At 37.4% G+C, this 23,358-nt stretch overlaps 1 protein-coding gene across 3 annotated transcripts in view; it reads right to left on the bottom strand.

The window, feature by feature from the left end:
• RNLS (renalase, FAD dependent amine oxidase) overlaps nt 1-23,358 on the bottom strand; it is a 266,231-nt gene that overhangs the window by 64,600 nt on the left and 178,273 nt on the right. For all 3 annotated transcript variants that reach the window (XR_012510220.1, XR_012510221.1, XM_074374001.1), the window contains exon 5: nt 17,025-17,198. Coding sequence is in view for 1 of the 3 variants with exons in the window: in XM_074374001.1 (XP_074230102.1) it covers nt 17,025-17,198 (174 nt within the window). In the remaining 2 variants the exon portion in view is untranslated. The remainder of the gene's footprint in view (nt 1-17,024; nt 17,199-23,358) is intronic.

The following is a 23,358-nucleotide window of genomic DNA, read 5'->3' as shown; positions in this document are numbered from 1 at the left end:
GAGATACTGTGGGTTTGGTTCTAGACCATCACAATAAAGAGAATATCACAATAAAGTGAGTCACATGAGTTTTTGGATTCCCATTGCATATAAAAGTTATATTTATGGTATATTTTAGTCCATTAAGCATGTAAGAGCATTATGTCTAGAAAACAATACACATACTTTAGTTAAAAATACCTTATTGCTAAAAAATGCTAACCACCATCTGGGTTTTCAGGAAGTTGTAGTGTTTTTGCTGGTGGAAGGTCTTGCCTTGATGTTGATGGCTGCTGTGATCAGGGTGATGGTTGTTGAAGGTTGAGGTGACTGTGGCAATTTCTTAAAATAAGACAATAAAGTCTCCACATCAATGAACTCTTTCTTTCATGAATGGTTTGTCTGTAGCATGCAATGCTGTTTGATAGCATTCTACCCAAAGTAGAACTTCTTTCAAAACTGGAGTCATTTCTCCCAAACCCTGATGCTGCTTTATCAACTAAGTTTATGTAATATTCTAAATCCTTTGTTTTAACAGTCCATTTCAACAGTCTTTACAGCATCTTCACCAGGAGTAGATTCCATCTCAAGAGACCACTTTCTTTGCTCATCTGTAAGAAGCAACTCCTCATCCATTAAAGTTAGATCATGAGAGTGCAGCAATCCAGTCAAATCTATGGCCTCCACTTATAATTCTAGTTCTCTTGCTATTTCTTCCACATCTTCAGTTACTTCCCCCACTGGAGTCTTGAGCTCCTTAAAATCATCCACTAAGGTAGGAATCAACTTCGTCCACATTCCTGTTAATGTTGATATTTTGACTTCTTCCCATGAATCGCTAATGTTCTTAATGGCATCTAGAATGGCAAATCCTTTCCAGAAGGTTTTCAATTTACTTTGCACAGATCCTTTTGAAGAATCACTATCTATGGTAGCTGTAGCCTTACAAAATGTGTTTCTTAAAAAATAAAACCTGAACATCAAAATGACTTCTTGACCCCTGGGCTGCAGGATGGATGTTATGTTAGCAGGCATGAAAACAACATGAATCTCCTTGCCCATCTCCATCAGAGCTCTTGGGTGACCAGGTGTCTGACAATAAGCCAGTGTAGAGTTACTAGCTGGCCTAATTTCAATATTGTTGTGTTTCAGGGAATATGGAGGCCCAAGGAGAGGGAGAGAGATGGGGGAATGGCCATTTGGTGGGGCAGTCAGAATGCATAAAACATTTACGGATTAAGTTTGCCATCTCACATGCGTGTTGTGACACCCAAAACAACCACAATAGTAACATCAAAGATCACTGAACACAGATCACCATAACAAATTAATAATAATGAAAAAGTCTGAAGTATTATGAGAATTAGTAAAATGTAACAGAGACACGAAGTGAGCAAATGCTGTTGGAAAAATGGTGCTAATAGACTTGCTTGACACAGGGTTGTCACAAACCTTCAATTTGTAAAAAATCCAATATCTGAGAAGCAGAATAAAGTGAAGCACAATAAAACGAGGTAAGTCTGAATAATTAAGGAAGATAACTCCTAGGAAACCGATTTCAAACTAGACAATTGTTTTCACCTTCTTTGATGGAGAGGGTATGGCCTCAGAGCTAATTATTGTCCCTTTAAACCACGGTACATTTTTATACTCCTGCAAGTATAACTCAAGGATTACTAAAGATCTGACTACGAATACCAAACAGAGTAAAAGACTGTCTTACAGAGATATCAATACTTCAATTCCACAAACATTTGCAGAAATAAAATAATAATAATAATAAAAGAGAATGTTTGATTACACACTGTTGAAATTTTGCTGATAAGGACTTCTTTTTCTTTTCATACTGGAGTATGTTTTAATATTCCCTGCCAAATGTAAGCACTAGATGAGCTGTCTTAGTCACTAACACCTAGAACGATGTCTGGCCCACAGCTGAAATGCAATAAATATTCATTGAATTTATGACTGATGAATAACTTACAGAGACACAGATAACTTGGGGAACAAAGAGAACATACATATATTCCTTTTCTTACAAAGGTGATTCTCCTACAGTCAACTCTTGGATTATAAAATTTACTTTTAAGAAGAAATATGCCATAGAATTCCTTTAAAATGAACCAAACTTAACAGTTATATAGAAAAATCATAGTCATAGGTAAAATTATTACAAGATGAGCATTTTCCTCTACTAAACATTAAAACGTCTTTGTAGAAAAGTGTCTGAAGGAGACATCAGAGCAAGACCCTAGTGATTATTACCAAGTGAGATAGTAACATCAATGAGGCAAATTAAAATTTGAGAAAAGCTTTCTTAATTGGTAAAATAGATCATCTATAGTATACCAATGTATGCAGTTCATAGTACCTTCATATAGCCAATTCTGTTTAATGAAAGGACATATATTTGAACTAATTTTTACATTCTCTGGCAGAGATAGTTCATGCTCACCAAAGCAGTCTATGTGCTCCCTGGCAATTCCAAGTCTGCTCGGCAGTCAAGCAGGAGCCATGTAACTAGTTTTGGTCAGTGGATTCTGAGGGGAAGTGAAGTGTGTTCTTTCTAGTCCAAGGCTGCTAAGAGTTGTTGTGTCCCTTCCATTTCTTTCTTCCCTCCCTGCTGGCCTTAGGGGCTCATGTTCCAGATAGCAGATCTACAAGACGAAGTAGAGATGCCCAAACTGCATGTGACTCTGTGTAAGCCACAATGTGTTCATCACAAATGTCTTTGAGGCATTGAGATTTTGAAGTGTGCCTACTAATAACATATCCCTTATTTCAAGTGTACAATCTAGTCATTTAACAAACATTTAATTGAGAAGTTACTGTATGTTAAGCACTGTGCCAGGTGCTGGAGATACAAAGAGAAACAAAGCAAATTCAGTCTCTCCACCCATGGAGCTTACAATTAGAAGGTGAAACAGACATTAAGCAAATCATACACAAATCAATTTGTAGCCACAGGAAATTAAAATATAGGGTGCTATAAAAGAGTAAATTAGGAATTCAGGAATGGCATCTGTGGAAGTGACATTTAAACTGACACTGTCAAGGCAAAGAGAACAAAAGGACAATGGTCTTGCGTGTGAAAAACCATGGCAAGAATGAGAGGTGTGACTGGAAAGCTAAGCAAGGCATGGAGGGAGGAGCTAGCGAAATCAGCATGTGCTAGACCAGGGGTTCGCATACAAACCTGACCTCCACTTGTGTTGGTAAATATTTATTGGAACATAGTCATGCCCATCCCTTTATATAATGTCTATATCTTGTGTTATACCACTATAGCTAAGTAGTTGCAACAAAAGACTATATGGCTCACAGTCTAAAGTATTCCCTATCTGTAGAAAAAGTTTGTGACACCCTGTACCAGATCATTCAGGATCCTGAACATCATGATAAGGATCTGAGATTCAATCCTATATGCAAAGGGAAAGTATTAAAGAGCTTTGAATGGGAAAGGGAATGGCATAAACAGACATATTTTAAGAAGATAATTCTGGCTACATGAAGAATGAACTGGAAAGGGGCAACTATGGAGAGGCCAGTTAAAATAAGATGGTGCCTGGGTTGTGACAGTTGTGACAAAGAGAAGTGAGTTCAATATCTATTCTGGAAGCAAGACTGGTATGATTTGATTGCAGATTGGATATGGGATGAAGAAGAGGGAAAAACCAAGGATGATTCCTGATCTGGGGCTTCAGGAGCTGGGAGACTGATGACTCCATTTTCAGAAACAGAAAAGACTGGAGGAAGAACAAGTTCTGAATTTTGAAGGCAGGCAATCAAGAGCTAGTGCTTCCATGTTAGGTTTGATTATTATATATACAGTTTTTTTTTTTAAAGAAGTAAAATAACATTGACATATTTTGGATTCTACTTGCTTTCCAGAGCTGGAATAATCTTTCTTCTTGTTCCCCGCATTAATCCCTTTAAAAATTCCATAGATTCTGCTCATTTAAAGAATGAGGCCACGTTGAGTGGGACTGCATGTATTTCAGGATCTGTTTGGGAGAAGTTTTTTCTTTGGCTAAGACCTCCCAAGTTTTATGAAAACATCTATTTATCCTGAGACACAAGGAGATTTTCAGCCTGTTGCAGCTTTTATTGGCACTGCCAAAAGGAAAAACGGAAGAGTTTCAATAGTCCTTTAATTGGGCCTTCCCAGGTCCCTAGAGCAGGCGATTTGCCCTAACTTGTACTCGGTGTTCCACTGCTGGAGTTCTCCCGCAGTGTTAAGAAAGCCCTGGTTTTCTATGATGACAGTCAACTAAAATGCCCCACTTTCCCAACACTCACCAGCAACAAGCACCCATCCCTTATTATGCATTGGTTTTCTGGCCTGCTCAGCATCATGCCCTATATGAAATTTTTGTGTGTTGAGTGGTATTATGATTGGACTCTTTTCCTGAATTGGGCAAGGTTTTCCCCTTGAGCCAGTGTACTGATTTGCTCTAAGGCTATCACTTTATCACTGCAGTTGCATAATTGGGTTCAGCTTTAGATTTGTAACTGTTCAAAGGGATACCATGAACAGATGAAATATATCTCTGGGCTGGAGGATTTGACCCGATACTTCACTCTAGTTCATTTGGCGCATTAAAGAGGAGGTTTTGACTTGGCATTATAAAATGCTGAATTTGAAAGACAAGACTACTCAGATGGTGAAGATTTTACTTATGATTGTGTCAAATATTTCTGGCCCTTTTCGTAGAGGAAATTTACTGGTTTACTATGGACATTCTTATCTCCTTTACTAATAAGACGAGTGAAATTTTTCTTCCTGCTATATTTTGACAGAAAAAAATATTGAATCTGAGTATTTTGGCTAAAGTTCTTAAATCAACGGGACTATAATCTTTATGCTACTGTTAGCTACTCCTGAGAAACCAATATTTTGAATATAGACAGTGAAAAAGGGAATAAATAGGCATTTTATTTTTAATAAAAAAAGAGTGGATTAGGTTCAACTGAGCTCAAGGCTCTAAAATGCCTTTCCCAACTCTATTAAATAATGTAAGGATATGGAACATCAACAACAAAGAATTCACCAGGTATATGTATAACAGAAATCTATTTCAGTGAGAAAACTATATTTTAAATTCAAGGATGCTTCATTCTTACAAACATGAATTTGGAATATTTTATGCTGAAGAATTCCCCTAGTCCCACAGATCAGTTATAAATATTAATGGAATTTCAATAGGTTCTTTTCAGATTCCAGTGTTTAATATTCATTCATATTATGCAGGGAATTCGACATCCTGTACAGTACATGTAGATTCTTCTCATTATCTAAATGAGCATATATATAAAGTCTGTGGGGCAATGATCATTAAAAGTAGCAGGGCCCACGTATGATCTTAAAAGGCATATCAAAGCCTTCTCAGCTCCCTTAATAACAAGAAAGTCACCGGTAATAAACCGAAGGACTCTTCAGGCTAAATTGACTCAGTGATGTCATATCTGGGCAAAATGATGGATCGGTGATTCTGGGCAGGGTTAAAAATGCTAACTGATATAAAGTATTTATAAAACACAATGAAGCGATTTCCTGTGGTGAGAGTCTGCAGTCAAGACTTCAAAACCTGCTCTTGAATTAGTCTCAGTCCTTTGATTTGCTGACGGCTTACTTCACAGTATCTAACTCTTCTCAGCTATGCTGGAGTGTAAATTTGGGGGGAATTATTCAAAAAGTGATTTGATATTGCATAAAAAGAAAGAAGAGCCACATTTAACTTAATATTCTTAATATTCGGGAAATGAGATATTGTTTAACTAACATAATGTGTGTTATTATTTTTAACAAGAGATAATATAATTTAACTAAACGTGCACCATTGGTATTTTCCTTCCCTTTCCTCTTTGTTAAAATGAAAAGAAAAGGTTTATATACCTGACAGACTGAAACCATAAAATAATTTATGTGACAGCTATAAAGACAGCATTTACTATGTGCCTCCAGTGTGCCAGGCGTGGTACTAGGAGTTTTGAATATACTATCTCACTCAACCCTTAAAACATGTGTGGGAGACATTACGAACCGTACAATACAGATAAGTAAATCCCAAAGATATCAAGAAACTTACTCATGGTCACAGAGCTATTAGATTGAATCACATGAAAATGCCAATATTCCACCATTTTTAATTACAAAGACAGCAATATAATACATTCTACCTAATTCTTGGTATAGAGTTATAATTTGAAACTAGGTCTGTGTGATTACAAAGTCCATGCAACCATGCTGGATAATACTGGCTATTTTTGACCATCTATGATAATAAAAACCAAATCATGAATTATACAATAGGGAATTCACCACTCACCAGGTCTGGGTTAATATGAACTCATCATTTATGGCAAAGTTCCTATGTAACAGCATTTTAATGCCACTGTAATATAAAAAAGATAACTGCTAAGCCGTGGAAGAGAAATGACACATTTGCAGAGCTTATTACATATTTTCTAAGTTAAATATCTCAGCTGGAGCACAGTTGTTTTCTAACCAAGTATTTTAAAAAATATCTTTCACAAAGAGAACAGTGGGACCCTTTGAAATGTAACCTTGGAAATCAAGGTCTGTGTTACAGGGCATCATTCAAAGCAGATGGATATTCCCTACAGACCACAGTAAAGTTGTTACCAAGAATACGTGGACCTCTTTGGGAAGGAAGCTTGATAAAACTTCCAGGTCTTACTGGCAGTACCTCTGATCCTAGGTGGTCAAGCATTCCCAATGTTATAGGCATGGTACAGAGCCTCCAACAGAGGCTTCTGATTATTCTAACTACCAAGAATTCACATGTGCTTTTCAATGGCTTCCAGATCCAGCAGTTAGAGAGCTAATTCATTTTACATGATTTAAAGGGCAGTGGTAATAGATACCTAGATTGTCTTTGGGAGGAACAATTTGCTAACTAGCCATTACTTTTCCTTGTCTGCTAAGTGGGTGACCAATACTGAAGTAGTAACTCTCAATGTTATTTCGGGACTAGGGAAGGGCATCTCAGAGCTGCATAAAGGATGAATGGCTCAGCAAATATTTATCGAGCACTGAGTACACACTCCTGTGATGCCGTGATGTTAGTGTCTAATCTCTTATTTTCAACCTTGATGAAGATAAGAGGGATCAACTGATGAATAGCATGTGTTGTAGAGAGTGGCATGTATTCCTCCTAAAGGAGAGACTTTCTAATTCTGGAGAAAGCAGCAGGCTCTGCAAACAGGACATATCAATTCTTTAGCCCATGAGACATTTAGATTGATCTGAGGAGGAATTCTCGACAATGAGAAAAATGGTGAAATCTTTTCTGAGGGTGCTCTAGGCAAAGGAAGGTTGCCATCTCTTTGGGATAGTGTTGTCGTGGTCCCAGATAAAAATGGACCAGAATGAAGACTTGTCAAGCCCTCATCCAGCTCAACAAGTCTTTACTGTCTCCCAGGACCTGAGGCTCAGAAGCTGTCTGAGAGTTCCACAGTTTTACAAGACTATTCTGAAGTTGCAAAGGTTTTGAGGTGCCTCCAGAATGATGAAAACCAGGCCCTTGTCTGGGAAGCAGAGCAGAGTATACCATTTTAAGCCCTAGCTTACAATCCAGGGTTCTGACAGCTTCACCTCAGGCTGCAGGAAGGACTTAACTTCAAGATGCTTGGAAACAGTTCAGTCCCCCAGAGAGAGCTTTCCCCCGATTTCCAGCTCTCTCAACAGATTGACGTGGTTGCAAGTATTAGGGAAACAGTAAGTTGAGCTTGTTTTGAGGTCCAGAGGATCAGGAGTTCTGTCTTGATTCATAATACGGTTCTCAAAACAGATGTGAGGGTTACCATATAGACAGCAGACTCCAAATTTCTGCACAGGCACTAATCTGAAGAAACCATAAAGTTCCTATCTAATTTCATCTTGGATATTCCAAAACAACTCCCCAATAAAAAGCAACTGTGTATTTACAAAACAACTCCCCAATAAAAAGCAACCGTGGATTTAAAGCAAGGGCTCACTCCAGAACTATGCTGAGGTAATAGGGAGTTGTGGGAGGGTGTCATCAAGTAAATTATATAGCAAACAAGTTACAGATCTACACAGCAACCCCTCAGGTTAAGCCAGAGCCCCTCACCGTGTAGTCTTCTTTCTCCTCTTTCCCTTCTCTGCTCCTTGCCCTCGCCATAGTCTCCGAGTGTCTGAAATTTTTTCCTTAACTAGGCAAAGCACTCTAGCTCACCTTGTTCCCACTTCCAAACCAGCATCTAATCTCTCCTAGGTGCTTGGCAGACAGAAGAACCATCACTTAAAGGGATCATAATTATAAACAGCAAAAATGAGATGTCATTGCACTTAATACAGCAGTGTCTTCATTAGACAATAGCTACACACCAAGTTATTTGACCTTTGTTAGTGGAGAGGTCAGAGGGACTGTGGCCATTCCCACCTGTGCACCTCTGCTGATTTTTCCCTCCATGATGTACACTGGCCTTCTTCACCTCCTTACAAAGTCAACAGAGGGATTCCCTTGCTGTTTCCTTTCTAAATGGGTGGCCAAGATGGCAGCCTGTGTCAGTTTTTCTGTTGCTCTCATCTATAACCTGTAAATTTCAGATCCATACATTTATTCCTCCTAAACAGTCATCTGATTCTCATTCTCCTCTTCTCTCCCACTAATAGCAGGTATGAACTAATCTTGGTTACCAACATATCCGGCTCTTGTGTTCTGGACCAACTCTTGGCCAACTTGAAGGTCTTTTGTAAATCTCAGCTTGACAGCCAAAAGATTAGGCCAATACCACAGGTGAAAGTACCACTCTTAGAGCACAGGGCAGGCAGAACACAAAGGTGGAGTGTTGACACAAAAAGGAACTTGTGTATGTAATGTTATAGACTCACTTCTTAGTGTGGATGCTATATACACCTGTACTTTGGAACTGTTTACAGTTCCAGAAATGCCAGGCAGCTGTAGACTCTAGACTGTCTTTACTCTTTTGAGCACTGACTCTTGGACATTTCATGACCTCTTTGCATGTATTGAATGTTTTAGCAGCCCCAGGAGAAAGTTAAATAATGGGCCATACTAAAGTTTCTGATTTTTTTCATGAATTTGAGTGTTCCATAGCCCCCATCTTTCATTACTTCACCTAAAGAAAGATTATTATGTTCATGTTGACAAAAGGTCTTAGGTCTAAAGTATCGTTTTAAAAGCTTATAACATTGTCCCGGGGCAACATGAATCTCCCAAGTTTTGATCACAGATGCGAGTTGATGCTCTGTATACTGTATATATCAGTGCATCCATTTATATTTATGAGGACTCTTACTTGACTTCAAGTCAATAGTCCAACAGAGCCTCAAGCACCAATTTCCTTCGGAATTTCTCATTTGAGTAGACTTCATAAAGCATTGTTTCGGGGGGAGGTTATAGCTCAGTGGTAGGATGCCTGCTTAGCATGCACAAGGTTTTGGGTTCAATTCTCAGTACCTCCATTATAAATAAATAAATAAGCCTAATTATCTCCCCCCCAAATAAAACAAAACAAAATAAAAACATTGTTTCATGAAGGCGGGGACTATGGAATCCTCATTTCCTAGCACAGTGCCTGGCACACAGAGGCATTTAATACATACTTGTAAATAACGATTCGACTGAATAAACTGAAAATGGAAAACATACAAATCAAACATTTGTGAATTCCATTATCCTGAAAGAAATTTCCATAAGGTATATTTTTTTCCCAGTAATATACTTCATGGGATATTTTTAAGGTTTATTTGTGATGTTATATATTTAGCTGCTTTTCCACTTTCCCCGTATCTCTGGCATTGATTTTCATACTGAGCTCACTTGCTTGGCAAGTGGGAGGACAAGTGTTATTGTGGATGTAAATCTTTCCCATTGAGGATAGCTTGATAGGGCAACCAGAGGCTGAAAGGGATCTGTTTGTTTTTTACTTTGTGTGCAAATGTCCTCCTTACAAAATGGACTGAGTTATTTCATTTTCTAAAGAAAACCTCTTTTTATTTTGTTTTTGAACTGGCAAATATTATGTGAAATAAGATTAGTCTATTTTATAATTTGTGCCTATGCCTTTAAATGACAAAATATGGATATTTAGTTTTATGTATACATATATACCTATGTAAATACACATATATTTTATATAAGTATATTTATACTTTACACACATATATACATATGTAAGTATACACACACTTATATTTTTCTCTTCCTGAGAGAGCATCTCAAGATTCGGTACTACAACCATGTGATAGTCTATGGCGTCATCATAATAGTGAGATGGATATTTGTAATTAATATCTACTGTTTATTAAATTGCCTTAACAGATTTATATGGACAGCGTCAGTTACATCATTGAATTACAAATGCCTATGCCTATTATACAAAAGACACAATATTATGAATTTTGTAACTGGTTACTCTTGTTATTTTAAGATGATGATTGCTATTTTATCTGAGAGCTGTTTCTGGAGTTGATATTTTAAAACAAAAGCCTGAACTGGAAACCTGACAGTTTTTCATGATCACAGTTCTTTTCCTTTCCTTCTCCACCACCCCCTCCTTCTCCACCACCCCCTCCTTCTCCTTCCTCCTTTTTTGTTCTACCTATAAAGTGTTAACCTATCTGGGTTGCATTTTCTCCCCGTTTAAGGACAGATAATTCTACACTGTTTCAAATCCTAAAGCAGACCATTTTGTGCTGTCAACAGCATGGCTATCTGCTTAATTGGAATAATCATGAACTCCCTTAAGTGAACACAGGGTGACTGTATTTTATAGCCCCAGGCCCATCCCAATTATTTACAGAATTTCATATTATGTTCCTGCCTTTTATAAAGAGTTGATGTAACAAAGAGCTATATGGAATAACCTTTCTGCATCTTTTATAAAAGAGCCACTAAAGGCATCATGCATTATAGTAGTGTTTGTTACTAAGGATCCTAACAATACAATCCTTTTATGGATAAATCCCATGTGGTGCAAAAGTTTGTTCATTTATTTTCTTTTTGGATGAGTCGGATTGTTTCCTTTAAAGAGCTGTTGAAAACTACGGGATTATGGTCATTGGCTATCACATTTCTGGAGTTGCAGATTGTCTTAGTCTCCGCAGACTGCTGCCTATTAGTGATTGTAGTGATCACTAACACTAACACCATCTTCTGGATGGTGAACAGGGAAGGATGTTAAAATTCTGACCAATCATTTTGAGCGTTACTCATACATTTTATTTATTGAAGCCGCTCTGACTCCTATCTGCCCTGATAACACAGGGTTGCATTTACCTAAGTTAGGCTTTTATAGTCATTCCCTTTGCTTTGGAGAATTTAATATCCAATTGAAGACTGAAATTATTAATTATGACATTAGGTACCCTAGATCCTTATTATTTAAGTGCCATGTGAAGCTCTTTATGTGTTTAAACCATTTCATCTTCAGTACTATTTTCCTCATTGTATTAATCAGTAAACAGTTTAATTTATCCAAGGTCACACAGCTAATAAGTGGTAGAAGTGAGCTCAATCTAAGAAGTTTGACTCCTGGCCAGTCTGGCTCCAAATTTAATATGTTGGCAAGGATCTCAGATATCTTCTTGGGAGGTATAAAATAATAAATAAATATATATATTGGTATCTCCCCTCAGTTCCTGGCACAGAGCTCCTAAATCCCCTGGAATTCCTTGGGTTATAGAAGTCTCTTTATTCTAATGAGGTAACATTTGGTGGGCTCCTAGATAGTTTCAGAATGGGGGTTGGTCACCAGAAAGACCAAGCTGTGATTAGAAGCTTAGAACTTTCAGCCTCACTCCCTATCCTCCAGGAAGGGGAGAGGGGTTAGAGATTAAGATAATGATCGATCATGCCTACATGTTGAAGTCCCCACAAAAATCCCAATAGTATGGGGTTCAGAGGGCTTCTTGTGAACACATCCAATCGCCTGGAGGTTGTACACCCCAATTCCACAAGGGCAGAAAGTAGTGTACATGGGTTCCTTCTGGACCTCACTCCATGTACCTCTTCATCTGGCTCTTAATTTGTATGTTATATCATACCCTTTATTATAAAATAAAACATTAAATGTAAGTTAAGTGTTTCCCTGATTTCTGTGAGCCATTCTAGCAAATTTTCAAGCCCAAAGAGGGGTCCTGGGGACACTGGTTTATAGCTAGGTTGGTCAGAAGAACAGATGACAGCCTGAAAATTGCAATTGGTATCTGAAGTGAAGGCAGTTTTATGGGATTGAACCCTGTGCCTATGGGATTTGCTTCTAACTCCTTGTAGGTAGTGTCAGAACTGAACTGAATTGTAGGATACCCAGCTGGTGTTGCAGAATTGCTGATGTGTGGAAAACCCACACCTTCGGCGTCAAAAGTGTTGTGAGTACGGCAGTGGTGTGAGAGTAAAGGAGGAACCCACAGGATTGTTTTCTCTATAAGGAGATAAATGTTTTCCATCTGTCCCACTACTCCCTATGCCCTGTGCATGACAGACATCGCCAATTGTTGGCAGAATCCTTTTCAACTGAGTCTAGATGCAGCCTTGGAATCATAGTCTTTGCCCTAGGTGATGACTCCCTGTTGAATGAGTGGCACTTGTGTTGAAATCTCTTTATCATCCATGTAGGTCTAATCTGCTTCTTTCACAGAAGTACCTATGCTAAGTGCTACAGTAGATGTTCATCAAACCTACTTTTTATTCCTCCTAGTGCATGGGTAGACAACGATTCCAGCTTCTCTTTCAAATAGATGGATGTGGCCACATAACTGTTCTAATCAATACAATGTGAGCCCTCCTGATGTGTACCATTTTCAGGTTTAACCTTTTAAAATATCCTATGTGCTCTTCTCCATTCTTTTTCTCATCCATTGATTTGATTCCTATGAGCACAGTGATCCTGTAAGCCACCTGATGAAGCTGGTGGAGTCAAAAGATGGAAGGAGTCTGGGTCTCTGAATCACCTCTTTGATGAAAGCTACCTACCAATCATACACATCTATTTGGGTCTTAGGTGAATAAGAAACAAACTTCCATTATGTTTCAGCCATTCAAATTTTTTAGTGTGTTTGTTACAAAAACTAATGTTCCAAAACAAAGATCATGCAAGATCACATCATTAGCATGTTTCAAAAATTTGAATCTAAATCTTTTAAAGTCCAAATTCTTCTCACAAGGATAATCTTATTGATAATTAGAAAAAAATTATCCATGTTAATGATAATTAACATGACCTTATTTCAGGCCTTATTTCAACTAAACCATCTCCAAGTATGACCCCACCAAGTTTTGAGCTCATCTGCAACAATCGCCTTTAAAAAATTTCAGTATCATACCATTGATGCCTTCAGGACCAGACTTCCTCATCTCCCAATCTGGCCTACAGTTGCTGCCCAGGAATAAAACACAAACAGTGGCATCAAGTCAGGCTTTCTCAAGTGTGTCTTGGGGATTGATTTCTGTGGAATATTAGAAGGTTGAGTGCCCAAATAAAATATTCCATGGTCAAGTACATTTGGGAAATTCTAGGTAAAGTATAAAGTAAGAAGGTGTCTTTTCTATAGGAATGCCTTTTAATAGGATACACCCTGAGATTCTCCAAAATAGGGGTAAAGTTAATAGCATTTTGCAAACTTATTTCATGACAGAGCCCCATCCCAAATTGCATATCAAGGCTGGTGTTCCATTGAACACATTTTGGGAAACACAAACCTAAGTATATTGGGTCATATCTATACTCATGAGTACTTGAAGTTGGGTCTAATACATCTTGGAATTTAGCCCCTCCGCTTAAGGAGACTTTGGTTCTGGTACTGCCTATTTCTGACACTTGACAAATGATTACTTCTTGACCTTTGTCTAGTTTGGGTTACTAATCCTTTATCCTCTGGCTATCTTCAAGATTGACAACAGACTTTATTTTATGGACTCAACCCTGCCCTCCTTCATCTACCTTGTTGCTGCTCAACCTTGACAGAACACAAATGTTCCCCTTCAGTGTGTGTATTTATAGTATTAATTCTTGATAAGAAAACACCCCCCCAAAAGGGTGGGAGTTGGGTAATGTTAGTGACATAAAGAGATAATTCTTACCGGTCTACTTAAATATGAATATCAATAAAATACAGTGCAGTTACATTATATGGACATTTGTATTATATGAATTCAAGTAGACATACTCAGCACCCTGGCCCCAAACAATCAGAAAAAATAGTTTAAATGCAAGGCAGTTAGATTTTCTGTTAGGGAATGTCATTACTGGGGGCCTCTCATACTTTAAAACTTGTATAATCCAAAATTAATTTTTCATAAAACTGACAAAGAAAGGAAGGTACTTCTTTGCTGTCTGAAGTGGCACTCCCCTGGGCTGTAGCAAAAACATGGCTCCCAATTCATCTGGCCTTCAAGTTTTAAAACTGTGTGATTGTTAATATAAATAAAAGATTTTTCTTTGTATTTCTGTTACTTCAAATGCTGCCACCTTGTGAGATTTATTAATATTTTTATGTTGTACTCTCAAATTTGCATAACTCGGATTTTATAAATTGCTACTGCACAGTAGTATGGGTGTTTTCACCTACCATCCCATTCCATTTGTATAGTGATTTAATCTGCTGGGAGATATGACTGCTATCTCCTTTCCTGTGTGCCTTTCATAGTAGAAAGTATTACTCTGTCCTATAAATGTAAACCAACTATTTCATATAGCCTCACCCGAAGAAACTGAAATTTACTGAATATTGGCAAAATGGCTATACTGAACTTACTGAACATTATGTCACTTTCCAAAATGTCATGTAGTTTTAAGAGATTTTTTAAATTGGTTTTGAATATATGTAATTCTTCTCATAGTGGGCCAACTTTAGAACTTTATCTCCCACCTAAGGGTGAATCTACTTGAAAATAATGGATATTATTTGTTGCCAAACCAGCATCTACTATTAGCCTTCTTTCTTCCTAACAAAGCTCTATTTTATGCAGGTATCTACCCCTCATATGACTAAAGGGAAGAGGATCCTAACATCAGTTCCAGGAGAAGATCTTGATTTGTCTAGGGTCATAATGATAGTCCCACAACCCCTTTGCCAGAGATTGGTTTCAGACTGGTCCAGTAACCTAATTCTGACCTATGAGATACAAGATGGCCAGTTGAGAGGTTTCTGGAAAGATTTCCTTGATTCTTAGAAATAGACAGAGACACTAATAGTCCCTCTTCTTCGTAAACATGTTTTTGGATCTGGATGTGACTCCAACAGTCATTGCCATCTTGCTACCAGTCCTCTGTAGATGTCAACATTAAGAATTGAAGAGAGCAGAGAAGGATAAACCCTAGGTCATTAAAGATATTGCTCAGTTCTTGAATCAATCAGCCCTGAAGTCTCCCCAACTTCTTCCTTTTAGATAATGTATCAGTCATGGGCTGCCAAAACACAATGCCATAGAGTGAATGGCTTAAACAACAGAAATTTATTTCTCTCAGTTCCAGAGGTCGGGAAGTACAAAATCAAGTTGCCAGTCGATTTGGTCTCGTGAGGACTCTCTTCCTGGCTTGCAGAAAAGCCTGCCTTTTCATTTGCTTACTATCCTCACATGGCCTTTCCTTGGTATGTGCACAAGGATACAGCTCTTTCTCTCTCCCTTTCTCATTTTATAAGGCCACCAATCATATTAGATTAGGATTTGACCATTATGACCTCATTTAACCTTAATTACCTCCCAGAAGCCCTATTTCCAAATATAATCATATTGGGGTTTAGGGCTTCAACATATGAATTTGAGGGGATACAATTCAGTCCATAGCAGATTATATAACAAGTGTCCTTATGTTGTGTAAACAGGTTTAAATTGGTTTTTCTGTTACGTATTACTAAATATACCCTAACAGATTATCATATCTTTTGAAGCAATACACAAAGGATATTATCTAATTCATGACATATAACATGAGAAGATCAAAGGCTATTTTCCTTTTCTCAGAACTAATAGTTATAAAGTTAAAAATGGTTAGTCCATTGCTGTTACAGGACATTTCAAGAACTGCTGATTGTACATATATGTGGTATCATGTTAACATAAACAGTCCAGTCCTTAGGGAGTTTTAAGTTATAAAACAAACATTTTTCTAAGATCATGTGCTCTGATATAAAAACCATGCTCCAGCCCAGTTCTATCATTATAAGGTTCTATCAGGCCAAGTGACGTTAGCTGGTGATTTTATCAGGCAAGACTTCTAACTAATGGCTTGATGAAACCATCACTACACCATAATACACCGTAACAAATTGAAATGACAATTCCTTTCAAGAATTTAGTCATTACAGTTTTTTCCACAAAAAGCAGTATCGCAGAGAGTACTACAATCCTACAAATAAGAATATACTTTCACCTTCATGCCCAAAATAAACCAGTTACATTTATTCTTGCAATTCAAATCTAGTCTTAATAACTATCTTCAACAAAAAGGGTGGAGTATAGTTTTTATCCCATTCTAGTAAAGCTCTTACACAACATCTTACCTATTGTTTTGGTTACACTGTATACAAAATAATTTTATGCAGCCTTCAAGGTAAAAATTAAATAAATAAAATTATATGGAAGTGAAGGGTTTTCATAACATAGTAAAACTCACTTTTTATTTCTAGCCTGGGAAGTGGAAAGATGAATTTAACATTCATCAAATTTTAAAAACAAAACCAACCAAACAAAAAATAAACTCCACCAAGAAACAAATGATGAGAGATATATTTGCATATAGATGGAGCCATATTAAAGCAAGAACTTGGGCCATTTTGAAATCTTAAACCATCTGATACTATTTTCATAAACTCAGTAATACAAACCATGTGGTGAGTGATTTTCTGAAAAACTCTGCTGGTTTCACTGTGTATTTTATTATTGGCCAAATGTGACATTAAATTTTATCCCCTGTGGCTTGGAGTTAAATGCCTGCTCTGTTCAGAATGGCAACACTCAATTAAACAGCATTTTTCATGATCTACACCCACCATTGTTACTGTATTTAAGGGAAATAATGGGGGTACTGACCTATATTGCGTTTCTTATTATCAATGGAGATGAAGCGAATGCAGGGATTACTGGTGATGTACTGCCCAGCCCAAGGGACATCAATCTTCGTGCCAGCTTCATAAAAGAGGCCCAGAGCATAGCGAGAGGAGTAGCTCACAGATTCCAGTTGCTGCCTTTGGCTCTCACTAATTACTGTAGAAGAAAAAGTACAGGGCATCAGACTTGAAAATACCATCTTTCCTTTTAAGGCATCAAATTCATAACTCCTTTAAACCACTTCCAACTGTTTCCACCAAGTCTTTCTTACTTATGACAAATTTTGAAAGGTAATGTAAAATAGCATTAGCTCTAATTTCTTTGCAGAATGATTACAAACCTTGGCACACTTGTTTCTATCAAGTTGAAGGGCCAAACTCTCTAGACTGACATTCAAGGTTCTTAAACTCTAATGTCATGTTGCTTTTCTAGCTTTGGATCTTAGTTATGACCCTGGGACTGTCTGAAACATTATAGACTCCATACACCGACTACTTATTAAAAGTCAAGGTCTTTGCCAAACACTTAACATAAGCATTTCACTCTATCCTAACAAGTACTGGATAAGGTCGAGTGCTAGTCCCACATTACAGGGGAGGAGACTGATGCTTCATCTCTTACGGACCTCTTACGTTCTCCCATGTCATATAGTCATTTGTTTGACTGTCATCTTTCAGTCACTGGATTATCACAGTTCCTTAAGTAGGGCGACCACACCTTAGTCTTTTTTGTTACAGTCCTCTACTCTACTCATTACAGAACTACGAAGGATGAAAGTAAAAAGGGACAAAAAGGCAAACACAGACACACAAAGTTAGTTAAAATGTAGGAGGTAAATAAATGATCAGCAAATGGAAAAAGACTGGGAAAGGAGGTTTGGGTTCAAATCCTGACTCTAGCACTTACTAGGTAGATGACCTTGGTCAAGATACTTATTCTAATTATAGTCCTCTTGTCTGTAAGTGGCAGTAATAGTGAAGGATACATTACTCTGATGGAAGGATTACATAAATAACACATAGCACAGTGCTTAGCGTATGATAAGTGTTCATTACATAGTTACTTTTTCTATTATAGAGAGAAAAGTATTTAGGAAAATGGGACAATGTTCCATCCTGGGATGAAAAAGGAAAAGATTTCTCTCACTTTTTAATCTCCACCTCCAATCTTCCTACCCTTAAGAGTCTCAGGGAGCTGCTCATTCATGTGTACTAATAATTTGGGCTTCAGAGAAGGTCATAGTTCTATTCTGAAAGGCTTAGGAAGGCAGGTTCAGAAATGAAACATATGAAAAGTTCTTATTTAATTAGTGAAAAATATCTTAATTGAAAAAAGTAGTTATTGGCAAACCTCAAGGATGGCGGGTAACTTGAGCTAACCCTTAGAGAAGTGACTTTAGGTGGAAGAAAGGACAGAAGGGTACTCAGTACATTATTTAAGCACAGTAATAATCCTGTACATTATCACAGCATGCTCTTGGCTACAAAACATTTTTAGAGCTAAGACCTCTTTTAATCTTCACAAGAGTCTTGCAAGATAGGTGTTTTCACCATCCTAGTTTTACATCTCTATGGAGCTGAGACGCAGAGGCATTAAGTAACTTGCCCTAGGCCACACAGCTTCCAAGTCATGTGGTAAAGATGAAGCTAGAATTCCTGCATTGAAGTCATGTACATGTCCTGATTACTCCATACGTTCCCCTCCTGATCTGTAAGTCTGAGCTTCAAAACGAACTTTGGCATCGTTTTCTCCTCTGACATTCATGGTTATTTTGCACTTAGAAGTAAAAGGCATCAATCCTTTTACCATTTAACCATAATTTTCTATCTTATTAAAAGATTTAACTACTTGATGAATGAGTGATCTTCTGACACTGGCTTTGTTGCACTCAATGTGTTGTGGGCTTCATTTTATTATTCAATCTGCTTTTAAAGTTATGGGGCCTATGTCGTGCTTACTGCTTTCTGAGCTGGAGGAGGTGAGGAAGACTAATACTAGCAGTTGAGCACATACTGTGTACTGGGGGGCTTATCACTGAGTTTCCCATTTTTTTCAATTTAAAAAATAAACCAACAAAACTGTGAAGTCAGCTATTTAGCAACTGAAAGGGCCTAAAAAACTCTTTTTTAAAAAAATGATTTTTATGTTTTTCTTTACCCAAACTGAAAGGTCAACTAGGTTGACAACCAAACTGGACCTTTTCCTCCCCTGCCACACACGTTTGCACATTTAGCTAGTTTTTAGACAAGCTGCCAAGTGGCAAATCCCACTGGGTAGCGCTTTGAAAAGGTAATTGATATCTACATAGAAACAGAGATTAACCTTAAACACCCTTGTCTGCTCCAGGAGCTCTACAATTCATTCTGAGAACAGGGAGGTGAAACTTTTGACTGAAACAATCTCCATTTTTGGACATACTCACTTAGAAAAAATTCATCTTCCGGGCCTGGAAAGTTTTTGATTGTTGCAGGACTTAACAAAATGATCTTATTTTGTTTGAAATTTTTTTTAATGCAAAATGCTGGAGGGAGCAGCCCTAGGTCCTAAACACATACACTTCAGCAAGAAAAATAACAGGTTCTTTACTATCAAATATTCAAAAGGGCTGTATACCCACAAAACAAAGCTCATAGAAAAGTGCCTAATTTCAATATAATGAATCTTTGGATGTCATTCCTCATTTAATTCTGAACCACTAGGTTTATATAATCTCTGTAATTATATACACACAAACACACATGTATATATAATACAGACTATATTTTATGACTATCTGATGTGAGTGAAGTGGCTATAAATTGTACTGAATGGGGTACTTTACACTCATACTTCTGTCAGTTAGGAGAACGGTCCTTATTGCATTCCCTCTTTGACTATGCCTGTGGGTGCCCACACGTGTGAGTATAGGACAGGGGAGGGGAAGGACAGAGGAGAAAGAGAGAAAAACAGAAGACATAGACTACTCCTGAATTACATCAAGTAAGTAATTTCATTTCTTTTGTTTCCTAATGTAACCATTCTTTTAGTGTCCTAACCAATAAAAGAGGACTAGACATATATATTCTGCCTATTTCCTATGTGTTTTGGTGATGATCTCATTCATTCATTCATTCATTCATTGCCTACTTTATGATGCCGAGTATTATTCTAAATGTTAGTGATATAATGCAGTCCCTGCTCTCATGCAGCTTACATTACTAGTGGCAGAGAGAATGATTATAAATAAATAACCAAGTAAATGGTGTGTCAGTTGGTGATAAGAACTATAAAGAAAAAGAAAGCAGGGTAAGGGGATGAAAGTGACAGGTCTGGGTAGTGAGGCTATTTAAAATAGGCTGTCAGGGCTGTATGTCTCCTCTGAGGATTTTATTCTGATTGACATGGGAAGTGACTACAGGTTATGAGCCAGGGACAGATATGACTTGGCTTCTGTTTTAAAAATTTTCATTCTGGCTATAGGTGAAGACTGCAGGGATGCGAGGAATTGGGGACTGCAGTGTCTGAGATTGGAGGTAACAATGGAGAGGGTCAGAAGTGGTTACATATTTATTATGTGGTTACATATTTATAATATATAGATATAAGTGGTTATATTTTGGATGTAATATATAAACGTGTGTGTGTATGTGTATATATATGTGTGTATATCACACACAAACATATGCATATATATAATGTAATTTTTAATTGAGGTTTAATATACCTACAGAAAAGTATGCCTTGAATTTTCATAAAGTGAATGCACCAGTATAATCACCAGCCAGACTAAGAAACAGATTACCAGAATCCCAGAAGCTACTTTTTTCCGCTCTACAGGCACTCGCTGCCAAGGGTAATCAGTAATCCTGAATTCTAACACCATAGATTAGTTGAGTTGTTTCTGGATGTCATATAAATAGAATGATGCGGTATGTACTCTTTGTGTCTGGCTTCTTTCTCTCAATATCATGCTTTGATATTTATAAATGTTGTTACATGTAGTCGTACTTGATTCTCATTGTGGAACAGTATTGCTTTTATGTATGTACTACTACACTTTGTCCATTCTACTGTTGATGGACATTTGGATTGTTCGCAGTTTTTGGCAATTACAAAAGTAACGTGAAGAACACATGTGTGTGTTTCTCTTGGGTACATACTGTATTTCTGGATCATGAGGTTCCCTGATTTTTAGTTCTAGTAGCTTCCATCAAATGGTTTTCTAAAGTGACAGTACCAATTCGTACTCCCACCAAGGGTGTACATCTTCATCCATGTTTGCTACAATCTGCTCTTTCTTTTCTTTCCTTTTTAAAATTGAAGTATAGTCAATACAATCTGCCTTTTTTACTTGGGAGGTAGTGGTATCACATTGTGGTTGTAATCTGTATTCCATGATGACTAATATTTGGAAGACTTTCCATATTTTTTTGGATATCCTTTTATGATTGTCTGTTCAAACCTCCGCTCATTTTCTTCTGGGTTGTCTGACTTTTTCTTATTACTATGTGGTAGTTCTTTATGTCGTCTGGATATGAGTCTTATATATGAATTGTAAAAACTTTCTTCTCAATGGCCTGCCTTTTTAGTCCCTTAGTAGTGTGCTTTGATGATCAGAATTCTAATTTTAACTTAGTACAATTTACCATTTTTTTTTCACTTATAGTTAGCCCATTTGCGCTCTGTTTAAGAACTCTGCCTACTCCAGGGTCTTGAAGATATTCTCTTATTTATTTTCTCTGAAAGGTTTATTGGTTTACCTTTCATAGGATTTTGGATATATTCTGAAGTTAAAACAGCCAGAATTTCTGTTGGTTTGAAAAAGTGGTGTGAAGGGAAGAGATCAAGTGAGGAATAGATGGGACACTACTTCCCCTCACCTACCCTTGTCACTAAACAACAATTTCGTTGTTCTATAATTTTAAAAGTTACAATATAAAAATGAGAAATCACATTATAAACAACCTGAGGCAAAGGCTGTGCCTCATGAGCTTTTTTGGGTCCAGGTCTCAGGATAATTAATGACTGATGCCATGTAGGCATTTATAAATGATGATTACATCCTCATTTTAGAATGTTTGGAAAGTACACACAGGTATAAAGAGACAAAAGGGGAAATGATCATTATATTCTCATTATCCAAACAGCTATCAACTTTCTGATATTTCTTCTTTAGTACTTTCCTGACTTTTTCCTTTTAAACATGGCTGTGATCATATTATACATATAATTTTGTATACTGCATTTCTGCTTATCAATTACCAAAAATCCTCATTGTGAACATAATTTTGAGTGCCCCATACAATCTGATGGAGTGGATGCTATGTAATCTGAACTTAACCATTTCACTAATGGATATTTGTTTCCTTTTTTGTCCATGATAGTTAAAGCTGTTATGCACATCTTTGAGCATAGATCTTTACCTACATTTCTAATTATTTCCTTAAGACAGACTATTGGAAGTGGAATTACTGTTAAATTGACTTCCAGAAAGATGCACCAGTTTACACTTCCCCTAACAGTTTATGAAAGACCCATTTCACTGTATCCTTGCCTGTATTAAGTATTACCTTTTACTTTTTTGGTGATAATTTAAAAGAAAAAATACATCTCATTTTGGTTTTAAAATATATTTCTTTAACTCCTGATGATGCTAAACGTTCTTCATGTATCTACTGAAGCCCAGATGTATTGTCTCTTTTGGAAACAATCTGTTCATGTCATTTTGCTAATTGGTCTATTGAATTCATGTTATTCAGCTGATTTTTATCAATAGGTGATAGATCTCCATTTATTGTATGTTATACAATTTTTCCTACATGTTGTTTAATTTTTAGTACTGTGTATGATATAATATTTATTTAGGTAATCTATTGGTTGTTTTCTTTTTCCTTCTCTCTCTTTCTTCTCTTCTCCTCCTTCTCTCTCACTCATTCCTCCTTTCTCCCTCCCTCTCTCTCTCTCCCTCTCTCCCTCCCTTTCTTCCTTCCTTCCCTCCTTTCTTTCCTGTTTAAACACTTGGAGTCTAAAACTTGATTTGTGCTGGTTATTCTTGCTCCCCCACACCCACCCTCTGCCCTTCTCTGTTTGCTCTGTGCCGGGGTGGGGGGGTGACTGCCCAGGCTATTGGCTGAATCCCCATGAGCTCTGGTTCTGGATGGTTTTGGCCAATGGGAGGCAGAGGCAGGAGGATGGAGGGCGGAAGGAGACAGAAGCTGGAATATCAGTTCCTTCTGCTCCTTCTTGCTGTGCCAGGTGCTGACAATGCTGAGCTCCTCTACATTGAAGTTCCTTTCAGGCAGAGCTTCTTCCATGGTTCCAACACTCCTGGGGCACT

This window comes from Camelus bactrianus, chromosome 11 (genome assembly GCF_048773025.1).
Source record: "Camelus bactrianus isolate YW-2024 breed Bactrian camel chromosome 11, ASM4877302v1, whole genome shotgun sequence".
In the NCBI taxonomy this organism is placed as follows: domain Eukaryota; kingdom Metazoa; phylum Chordata; class Mammalia; order Artiodactyla; family Camelidae; genus Camelus; species Camelus bactrianus.
Note: the sequence above shows the minus strand (reverse complement) of the source record. Positions and strands in the feature narration are given on the sequence as shown.